This window comes from Amblyomma americanum, chromosome 11, assembly GCF_052857255.1.
Source record: "Amblyomma americanum isolate KBUSLIRL-KWMA chromosome 11, ASM5285725v1, whole genome shotgun sequence".
NCBI lineage: Eukaryota > Metazoa > Arthropoda > Arachnida > Ixodida > Ixodidae > Amblyomma > Amblyomma americanum.
Window position 1 is genome coordinate 70,687,029 of NC_135507.1, and position 11,570 is coordinate 70,698,598.

General features: G+C 46.7%; 1 protein-coding gene across 1 annotated transcript; it reads right to left on the bottom strand.

The window, feature by feature from the left end:
* Nucleotides 1-283: 283 nt before the first annotated feature.
* Nucleotides 284-6,196, bottom strand: LOC144109687 (endothelin-converting enzyme 1-like). Its single transcript, XM_077642487.1, has 2 exons — nucleotides 5,813-6,196; nucleotides 284-1,993 (listed from the first exon to the last, which is right to left on the bottom strand). The coding sequence occupies exons 1-2, from the start codon at nucleotides 6,194-6,196 to the stop codon at nucleotides 284-286; spliced, it is 2,094 nt and encodes a 697-aa protein (XP_077498613.1).
* Nucleotides 6,197-11,570: the final 5,374 nt, after the last annotated feature.

Here is an 11,570-nt window from a genome sequence, read left to right on the forward strand (position 1 = left end):
GGTATTTGTATTCTGTTATTTCAGAAAGAAGAACATTGTTAGCTGAGAAATTAAGTTAAGCTTATTCCTTTTCCGAGTAAAATACATATAAACAGTTTTGTCAAAATTTACATCTGGCAATCCCCACACCAGGGAACAACCATCTAAAGTGCGTCATTTAACAACACTTATTTAACAACGACCAAAAAAATTACTGCTATTCAGAAATCGGCGACAAGAGGTCGACCCCTCGGGCTGGTGGAAGTAAATTAAAAGTATTACGCGTTAGTTTGTGCGGTAGAGTTTAGTTGAAGTAACTGCAAGTTTTGGTAGGATTCATAGTGGCCCCTTTGTGGCAATTAAACGCCTGTGAAAAGGGCGCAAAGTTCGCCGCTGCTTCGTTGCAGCCTCCGGCGAAAACGCCTCGCATTGTGGTTGGTTGCCGGCACAGGTTGAAGCAGGCCGTGATGAAGGAGACCTCCTCTTCCGAGTAGTTCTTCATCGTGCGCAGCGTCGACTCGTTCGCCCTCCGCTTGAACGCCGCGTACGCCACCTCGAGCGCGGAAAGCTCCCGAATGCCGTCGCCGCCCATAATAGCGCACTCGGAAGGATTTATCGCCAGGGAAGACAACAGCCGGTCGCGTACGTTTCCTTGACTGTCCACGCGCAGGCCGACGTCGTCGAATGCGCGGACGAGCTGTCGGGCATATTCAAAGCCGATGCCTCCGAAGCGCATCGAAGCGGTTCCCTTGAATTGCACAAACGCTCGATTGCCAAGACTGGCCAGGGATACGAGCACGCTGTTCGTCAAGTAGTCGTACGCGAAAAACGGAAGCCGATAATTGCGGACAACGCGCAGCTCGCGCTCGAAAGTAGGCCCCGAGTGCGCCAGGCGCATAGTGTTCCTCCGCGCCTCGATCCAGGACTCGACGAAGGTGTCCTTCATCGAGAAGTTGGCATGCATAACAGCCGACGTGCCATTACTGAGGTCAGGCGGCGGCCACAAGACAGTGTGCGCAGTAGCCAGTTTTTCCGCGATGAAGTTACGTGTGCCGTTGTCCACTGACAAAAGACTGGCTATCTTGTCTCGCACTGTAAGCCCCACGTCAAAGAAGTCATTGTCAAGGATTTGTCGGGATTCCGCGTTGAAGCGATTGGCCGCATAAAGCGATGCAACCAGTGACCGAAACATGGCCTCCACCTCCGTTGAGCAGAAAATCCGGTGCTGGTAATCGCCTGCGCTCTTCACTCTGTACATGACACTGTAAATGTCGCTCGTAACGAGTGGTGCAAAGACCTGGACGAAGAACCAGGAGATGTGCTCTAGCAGCTCTGGGCGACTGTAGTTGCCAAACAGATTGCTCACGACCGCCAGCAACGCAGTATCGGAGACCAACAACTTTTCGATCGGGCCGTAGCCGCTGCGCTGCCCGGGAGTCACGGTTGCGTTGAGGTTCTCAGTCCACTCCTGCGAAGATATTGAAGGCGTGTATCGGCTCATGTTTGCGATGTCGATCCTGGCAGGCTTTTTATCTGTGCGCTGATAGACCTGAGTGAACTCTTGGCAGATGTGTGCCTCCGCAGTGGCTACCCTCTTCATATGCTGGGCGCCCGGGCTTGACTTCCCGCTACCGCCGAAGACCACGGAGAAACTTTTCCAGTAAGCCTCGTAGTCTTGCTTCTCGACGTATCGCTGGTAGCTTTCCCAGTATGGCATCATGTCCCCGACGGTTAGCAACAACTCCAACTTTCGAGTATTTGCTCGGAGTTGCAACCGTGTGTCAAACCAGAGGCCGATACCCCAGTTATAGGCAAGGTCTAGAAGTACTGCCAGAGGGTGCACACTTTCTTCCGGGGACTCAGGCCAGAGTATCCGGCGCTCCTGCATGAACTGTCGAAGGACATTCGAGCTCTTTGCAGCCACACCGGGATTTTTGTCGGCCATGCAAGCTTCAAACGCTGCCAGCGCCTGGTGACCGGTGGCCAGGCGCTCGGTGGCAGAAGACAGCTCCCTCTGCAAGGGTGTTGCAAACAAACAAGACAGATACATTTTTCTTGTTTACATTTCAAGTTAAATACAAAGCACTTGCAAAATCTGCTGGGCCAACACCAGAAGCTAGTAGAAGCCCTTTGTACACACTCGTTATTGCTGCAGCGGACTGCACATAGATATCGGTCACCCATGATCGCTCGACAAAGCCTTGGCGGTCCACACTGGTGAGCCGGCATGTGAAAGTTCAACAAACATACCCCTCAATATTAAAGAGGTAGAAACGCTTAACTCAGGAGAGGAAGTTGCTAGCCATTTTGATTTCAAATGAGACTGTGTTCCATACTTTCACCCCGGAATATTGAATTGGGCGCCGTCCGTGGTTCGTGTTACGGTCAAATTAAAATTAACAGTAGTTTCATTTCAAGTATTTCTTGGGCAAAACAAAAACGTTTCTTGAAAGCAGGTAAATATTCCGTCTATTGTAATTCACTACCATTGCGATTCTCATTTTTTGTGCATCGAAGGAAATGGCCAAATCTGTAACCTGTGGAGCAAAGGTGCTCGGGACAGATACCTATCCGAGCAGGTTATTATACGCAGTGCTCTATCCTGCACAGAAATCGTCGAATCATTGTAGGACCGCAATGTGCTAGCCGAGTACACACAGCAGTAAGTCAAGTGACAATGAAAAAGAGAAAATAATGATTTTGAGCACAGCATAGTGACCCTCTTGCTCTGAGGATATGACATGCTAAAGCAAGCTAATAACAAAAGGTATCAGTATGGTTATTTCAGTTAAGGCTGCCGTTTAATGTTACACCGAGATATTTAAAGGTGTCAGCTTACTCAGTCAAGACGTCATCAATGAAAATACGCAACTCAGTATCACTGGTGCGTTTGTGCAGTGACCTAAACACAATGTGCTGTAGTATCAGCATTTCTTGTTAATTTGTTAGCTTGAAAGCACGCGGAGATGTGTGATACGCAAGCGTAAGAGATAAGCAAAGCTGCAGCTTTTTCCTAGCCACAATTTAAGTTACATTGTTGTCAATAAAAACTAGTGCAGTGACATCTGCGTGCATCACCGTTTTGGGAACAGTAATATAATAGAATTAAGTCATTAACGTAAAAGGAGTATAATACAGGGCCTAAGTCTGACACCTGGGAACCTCCTGCGCAAACAGATCAGTGAGTTGATTTTAAGGGTTTCAGATTAGCTTAGTGTTTTATTTTAGCAAGGCAGCTTGAAACAAAATCAAGAGTGGAATTTCTAAAACCACAGTGCTCTTGATTTTCAATCGATATTGAATTATTAAGAGTTTCAAATGCTGCCTTTATATCTAGGAGCAAAGCAACATCTTTCTTCATTATTGTGCAAGAATGAACATAATGTTTCAGGGAATGTCATTATTGGTGTAGTTGAAGACCTATTGCTGCTAAAGCCATGTTGACATTGAGATACTGGTTGTTTTTTTCAAATGGACTGCTAGATTTTTGGAACAAGTTTTTCGAATAAACTAATAGCGATACGCATCACACTGAACTCGGCTAAGGGCTATTTAATATTTTGCATCACCTTTCCAGGCAGGCCGGTGTGACGGAAAAGGCTGGCAACAAGCTGATAATGCTGGCGTGGCTGATATTGCCGCTGGAGCTATGAGCAGCGCAGGGCATATCTCAAGCGGAAAATTCTAACTGGTTACTATATGACATGCTTCGCAGCAACTGCTGCAGCCGGACAGCATGCACAGAAGCCGGTGAAAAATTTTGACCCAACAGTCGGCTTGAATTTGTTACTCTAAATGATGGCTGGAGGTCACATCTATCTGGAAAGCATTTGCTTAATACACCCTAATTGTGAATACAAAGACAATATTAAATTACATTTGCGTTCACTGGCTAATGACCTGGGAGCCCACTGGGGTAATAATGAATAAGTTGCGTCCCGTTTTGAACAGATTTTAAATTTGTCATTAAGATGTTAAAAAAGTCGAAACCAACTGTAAATATTTAGGATAGCATGCCAAACAAGCTTTTTATTCATTCAGTCATTCGAAACGTTCAGTGGCTTTTGAAATACGTTAGTGTGCATTGCTCCTTCAGTCAGACTTCATCTCTAGCGGCGTTCGAGCATTAACACGCCGGCGTAGAAAGTACACAATAATTGCTGTGAAGCTCGCGTTAAAGAAACGCCTCAGCAGCCAAACAGCATCCTGTCCAGTCACGGACTCTAAACTGCCTGGTAGCAGCGACTCTGTTGTGATTTGTACGCAAGTATAGCTATGTCTTCTCACTGTCGCTGGCAAGTATATCTACATAAAAAAAGTGTTATTACAATGAGCGCCGAAACTTCTGCTGCAGTTGTTGCTAGGAATAGCTGCAGCAACTAGCAGTTGTTGCTATGAAGAGAACAAGTAATTTGAGCAAAAGGTTGTTCAGTTTCACACATATTTGGAATAGACAACGAAACAGTACCACCGCTAGTCCCGTAGTGCAAACAGGAGTACTTTCACTGTACCGCAAACAGAATACTCACTTCAGTAATTAAGGTTGAAGACTTTCGAGGTTAGAAAAAATTCTTCAATAAGAGAGTAATTACTCATTTTCATCTACCCAAGCACATCGATATAATGCGCTCGGATGGATCACAAGATAAGACAGCCGCAAAAGTACTGACGCCCAAATCCGCAGTGACACTCTGAAATTTTCTCTTTGCTCCGAGAATCGCTTAGAATACCGAAATTTTAACCTGTACGTTTGAAGGAACCCGTTGGTTAGAGCGTACAGAATTCAATTCACAGTGACAACCGACGTTTATATACGCGGTAACACGAACCACCTTTGCAAGCTGAGGTGTTCGATGTTAGGCCTGCCCCCGAATGGGCGCAGCGGTCTCGCTGAACCTCCGCAAAAGCGCACAGATGTGCCCAATCGTTCACCTATACTACCACCTCTTGTACAGCTGGCAATGCAGCTAGACTACAGCGGCGTGCATCAAGTGATATAAGGTACATTAAGCTGTCGAATGTTGCGATGCCGGAGTGGGACTGCCGCTTTGGGACAGTTGTGCTCTATGTCATTAGCTCTTGGCACGTAGTATCCCGGGGTGTGCAGCAGTACTTCTGGCCTGACCGCGGCTTGACTTCACATTTTAGCTGTGTCTCCGTTGTGTTCTCATTATAGCCGGAAGTTGTGAGATATTTTAATGCAAAGTTTGCTGTAATTGAACGGGATTTAATCTCGTTTGCCATGCTGAGTATAGATGACCAACTACACGTTGCACTTCCGATCTAGTGAATGCGCACTAATAAAAAGTGTATATATTATACACGTAACATGAGCATCCCTGTCAGCCGGCAAGAACTAATGTATCATTGAAAAGAGTAGGTGCAAGGAGGATGCTCCAGTACAAAGCGAAACTGTTCATAATATAAAAACTGCTTGACAATGAATGTGCAGTTAACAAATAAAGCGAGCAGCCACACATAAAAGTCTCTATATATGTAATGTTTCACTTAAGGAAATGGTACCCTCCTGAGTGACCAACCTTTACCAAAAAGCAGGAAATGTGTTGAACTTAACAACAGCTAGAGGTTTTATTTTTCGGTAATAAGCTTTTGTAACTATGGAAGAATTTGAGTAAAATCGCTAATGTAATTATTAAACTGACAGACAACAGCGGGGTTTCTTTGCATTGAAGAGAAAAAAGCTAACGAGGAGCTCGAATGACCACAGAGATGCTTTAGCTTTTACGCAAAGAACAGGAAAGGCTAACTCCCTTTTAGTCCCCTTAATTGAGCGTTCAGGGAATTATTCCAAAGATAGCGCGCGGCGACGCACTTCGAACTCCGTGAACCAGTCGGCGAGCATGAGGCCCATGAGGGCCGAGCCGTAACCGAACGGCGGTCCCCGCTCTGAGGCCACCCGCGACGCCCACTTGGAGCAGGCGAACGCCTCGAGGTCGTCGCAGGGTCTGATCGACTCGTTCACAAGGGCGGTCAGCAGGTGGGCGTAGTGGCGACACGAGATAGTAGTGCACAGAACCTGCTTGCGTCGGCCGCCCGAGACGGTCGTCCCCCGCGAGGTGAGCATGTACAGCGACAGCGCCAGCGAGAATATCACCAGCACCACAAAGCTCGCGATCGTCGAACACAGCGCCACCCTCTCCATGGCCACCTTGGCGGCCGTCGGCTGCACGAAACATGCGGGCGCCACGGGTGGCATCGTTAAATGGCAACTGAACCACTTCTTGAGCAATCTGCGATATTCTAGGGTCCAAATCTATAGGGGCTGTAGGTAAAGCGTGCCAAGTGTTTTTGCGCTTGCATTTAAGATAGTGACGTAATCGACGATTAAATTTTTGGCTTCTCGTTAAAGCATCTTAGGAGCATGCGGTGAAGCTCGGTGCGACGTTAGGGAAGGTGAGATGTCAAATTACCGCTGCCCTCATCCACACCCTGTCGGGCCTCGTTGGATGCTGCCAAACAACGTTCAGGGATCTTTGCGTTCGGTGGCGTTGGTTTTTTTTTTTCTTAAAATCAAGCGTTTCTGCTTTAGAAATGCACCGCTACCTTCGATGACGTCATCATGCGCCACACACCTCATTTTAGATGCTAGCCCGACAGGACTTCGCATGCTTAACCTGCAACTTGCACACATTCGACCCCTTTATGTTCCTCGATTCCTAAAACCTATGCAGTTGCCGTTTAGTTGGGAGAGCCCCGCGCGGGCGGTTTCACTTTCGTATTGTGAAGTGATTGAAGGCTGCTTTAAGCGCGGTCATCACTCCGTTCGAGTTAAAACCGTTTATCGTTCCATCTCAGCATCCTGTCCTGGGCACAAGGACGTGCAAATATAACCTCCCCGGGATCGTTGTAATTTCTGAAGCAGTAGAAAATCGCCTACAAAGAAACCACCGTAGAAACACCTGCTTCAAAAAGGTAGTGGCAACCGGAATTCAGTTCAGCAACTGGCCACTCCGGATTTAATTCCAGTTTGCATGTGGGGATGGTAAAAACTTCCTTCTTGACCTTAGAGGGACTTCTCTCTCACAGACGCTGCCGAAAGTGGTCTTCACGAAGCTAATGGCGCCTCGCTTGTGCAACCGCATCACTGCTGCGCAAACTCGTATGATTTCCCACCAACGCTTAGCAGGAGTCAAGTAGAATTATTTTTGTCTACATATCAAGCCCTGTAAGTCTATTGCATGAGTTCTTGTCTCCTTCTGGTACGCGGCAATGCAGAGAAACAGAAGCTGTTACAGCAGACAGGCACTGAAGCCTGAATTTAGCCAGCGATAACTCCGTTAAAGGTACACACGCGCGAAAGGGCGCAAAGCGAGTTCTTATATTTTGCACACATGCCACACACACTGTACGCGCGATGTACTTTTACAAGTGGCTAAGCAGTGGCGGCAACGACGTTGTAGTTTGGGTTAGGGAATGTACAGAAGCTTTCACACATCATTTCTGCTGTATTGTGTTTTGGAATGCCAGGCCAAAATCTTGTGCAGGGCCACACCTTCCGCAAAGGTGGGTCCGATGCCGTTCCTTCCTTCATTCCTTCACAGTGGTTCTGACGGCCACCGGTGACGCACCGGCCGCTCTCGCAGTACAGTTTTGTAGTGATAGCTACATTACGATAGCATTTCGAGGCTTCAGCGTGGCGGTGGCGCCCCGCCGTGGCTGCACTACCACGCTGTTACGTTGTTAGTCACGTGGTGCGGAGCAGCTGCTGCTGCCGGCGCCGAAACCGAACTGCCTCAGCTGTGCACATGACCGTGTGGACGAAGATGAAAAGGGAGCGCCAAGCGAAACGGAGCGGCGAAAGACTGACTTTGCAATTCAACTAAGCAAGTTCCACTCGGCGAGCTGTAGCTATCGCGACACTCCAGTTTTAATCAGAGCTAAACCACCGCCAATTTTTTTTTTGGTACACCGGATATAGCAGCTTCATGCCTCACAAGTACCGTCGTTTTTGCATGAAACCACATCATCAGTAACAGCTCTCCTTTGTTGCATATGATGAGCCAACCTCTAAGTTTTATAAACAAATATGTACCGCCGACTACAAACTTATTATGAATTCTCAATCGTGTGGCCGCGAAGCGTTGGCGACTGGTTCGAGACCAGCCTAGCGGGAATACAGGGCTCCGGTTTTCATCAGCCCCCGCAAACACACTGCGCAGAACGTTCTCAGAGCCAGCGGACGCTCCGCGGAGCTAATGTCGGTCTAAGCCACACGCTAGGAAATCCATGCTGTTTCCCGGTGGCGTTGCATGCTAGCTGCAGTGACTGAAAAGTTTATGATCTTTTTGTTGTTAGATATTCTGCTCGCCTGGTCGCCTATACAGCTTGAGAAAATTACGCACGAACTGCTAACCGTTTTGCTTTTAAAAATTGGGAAAATCTATTTATCAACATCCTATATTATCACAGCCAGGGTGTTCGAAGATCTCTTTCGTGCGTCTAAGCGCTTAAAGTTGTGACGGTGCACTGCATGAAGAAAGCCAGCGAGATTGTCATTACGATGCTTACAGTCATAGTCATCGTCCACCCCGCCAGAGATTACCTGCTCTAAAATAATTACAGCCGACTTAGCTTACTTGACCTAATGTGGAGTATTTACTCTACCACTTTGCGTTTCGTTTAGCTTTCGATTTGAGAGGCTAGGGTTTCAAGGTCAGGCTTCAGGCAAAGGTAAGCGAAATCGGTGATTGGGGATCTTGGCAGAAGAGCATTATAGACTATAAAATATAAAATATAAAGCGGTGTGTTGTGAATTTACTGCGCCAGGATTCACATTGATGAAGACGACGACATGCAATGCACGGCGAGAGAGAGCTGTATTCAAACTAGAGAATTGATCGGTCAAACCTGCCATTTCCGACCTGCAGAGTCACAAATCTTCCTGCCCATATGGTATTACTAGCGAGTTCTATGAAGCATTTTCCCCTTCCTTTGCGCATGTTTCGATGGAGGTTTTGAGGCATCTGATGTTGTTGGTTTTTCCCTCCCCCTTTTATTACTGGAATAATCTATTAATTCTAAGAACACAGGTATTAATCGATTGAAAACAGTTAAAGGATATCGTGTAATTTCCCTCTGTATTGTAGATTACAGACTCTTTGCTAAGGTTCTCTGTAGTAGCCTGCAGCTAGTTGTCGCTGACTTAATACGTTAGCATCAGGGTATCACAGGCCGCAGTATCCAAACCCATATCGATATTGAACGTTGGGTGTTGGAGACGGCATCAGATGAGAGTAATTAAAATTCAATTTGCGAAGGTGTTTGATAAAGTACGTCACGATTTCTTCTTTCGGCCTTCGAGCGTGCAATTATTGTTGACGTTTCGCTCAGGAGCCTAAGAGTGTGCTATAAGGTGTCCTATACAAGGCTAGTTGTTAAGATCTATTCAAACCTATACCACTGGAATCAACAGACGTTTTCTATTAGTGCCTTTGCTGTTTTCTCAATATCTTGGACCCCTTTGTCTCAGTGTTAAGAGCCAAACTATCTGTTTTTTCTCCCTGGCTTAAGGTTAAATTAATCTTTTAACCCATGCTGATGATGTCGCCCTCTTTTGTTCTGATAAAGAGAGTGTACTTGAGGTATCACATTTGACTGAACAGTTTTGAGAGGTATCAGGTGCGTCTCACAATTTCGATGTCCACAGAATTTTGGTTTGGTTATTGGAATGCAAGGACAAGTAATTTTGGTGGTATAATAGGGAACTGCAGCTCCCTTCACTGTCCAGGGGTTCCTCTGCATGAAATTGCCGACAGTGGAGCCTTGCGGGATTCACAGATTATGTTCATGAAGGAACAAAACCTGGTTTGGATGGGCAGGGAACTGTCAATGTTTTCTCGGTCCCAGGTCTGCAACATCGTCTTATTTGTAAAACTTGCGTACGTCTTGCAGGTTGAAAACTAAATTTTTTTTAGAGATTTGCCTCTCTGGTTGGGTTTGATGGCTTATAATAAACTCTTACACATCTCCGAGCCGGCTCCGAAACGTCAGGTTATAAACTAAAATAAAGTTTTCGGCTCGAAATGTGTAAGATTTTATTACACGTCTTGCAGGTTTTGCATCGTGCGGGAAAGAAAGTGCAGGTGATGCACAAAATATTCGCTACCTTCGTACGGTGCTCCTAATGGGAGCCCATGCGTCGCGACAACCTCTCTCGTTCTCAAGAGTCTGGTGAAATATGCCTTGTTCATTTATTCGTGCGTAACCTTGTTTCGCGTTTTGTCTTTTTCAAGTCGGCACGCCTCTCCTTTTTAGCGGCGGTGCTTATAAGGAGTATTAGTGATCATTTACCTTTAGTATTCGCGCCGACTGGAGAGGCTCGTCAGGGACCGTTAGGGGTTTCCTTAAGGGAGTTTTTGATCCTTCAAATTCCTCACTGTGCGCTTTCCTTTAGACTACCTGGATAGCTTCTCCAGGAGGCGGATGACAAAGATACTTAGTATTTGTTTCCTATACAACTCTATCGGCAGATGGAGTTTTGTAACAGCAGTGTTTTAAAGCATGTTAAGCGAATGCGCATTTCATATCCGCTGAAAAAACTGTTTTTAAACTTTACATATCGACACTGCCCGTCAAGGCATGGCTTCCCGTCAAGGCATATCCCGTCAAGGGGATATTTGTGGCATAGCCAATGAATTCGCGCCTGTTCAATACACCAGAGACGATCGACCATTGTTTCATTTTGTGCAGTGATGCAATATTCTTCTGGGGCATGTTGCAACGAGGGGTTAAAAACAAGACTGAAAGCATACCGTACAGTATCTGTTTCTTGCTGTTGATAAAAACTGTGCTGTACCGTGTGATCTATTTATGTTGCTGGGACTGTTTAGTCTCTGTCAGAGGCGTATGAGGGACCGCCACGCCGAATCACCGCGGTCATTGAAGTCTTCCTAGAGCGTCGCGCTTTGGTGCGGGGAGTATATGCTGCTCTGGAAGAGCCGCCTAGCTAGTTCTCTTATCTACAGGCATTTTTTTTTTCCTTTCGAGAAGTTTCATGCTCGTGAAGGTGGGGACATTCGGGGGTATAGCGTGCTCGTAATATGCAACCCGACGTTTTGTGGCATCAGTACATTCAGATTTTCCTTTCCTGGAGTTTTTCAATAAAACAAAATTACGGCCATAGCTTGGTTCTGTCGCTCAGTGGCCAGAGAAGCTGAGCTGTTCGCAGCACTGCGCATTCGAAACGCAGTATCTGCAATATTTATTTTATTTCTGCAGCTTGTGACACTAGAAGAGAAAATGGTTTTTTTTTTCGCCATTGGAAGCCTTAGGGCTAGCACACTACAAATTTGCTGGGGATCTATGCGGCTGAATCTTGTTATGCTGAGCAAAACCAGCGGCGAGTCACGTGTTTAGTCACATGGAACAGCTGGCGAGACGAGCGGTAGGCGCGGCGGCGCAAAGCGAGCGACGCAGCTGTGGCGAGTCACGTGGTGTGACGTCAGAGCCACAGCCCCGGCGAGCCTCATGTTTAGTGGTCAAATCTCGGAATCATTTGACCTTGAGGTTTGGCGTGGGAGAAGCGGAGCTTTCGCTCTAAACGGTTGCGGGCGATGACATAAGAAGGCGCG

Excerpts from the sequence above, each read along its gene's own strand:
- LOC144109687 (XM_077642487.1), bottom strand. The coding sequence starts at position 6,196 with ATGCCACCCGTGGCGCCCGCATGTTTCGTGCAGCCGACGGCCGCCAAG. Across the intron at positions 1,994-5,812 it reads ACTGGTTCACGGAGTTCGAA|AGGGAGCTGTCTTCTGCCAC; the intron begins GTGCGTCGCCGC and ends ACACCCTTGCAG.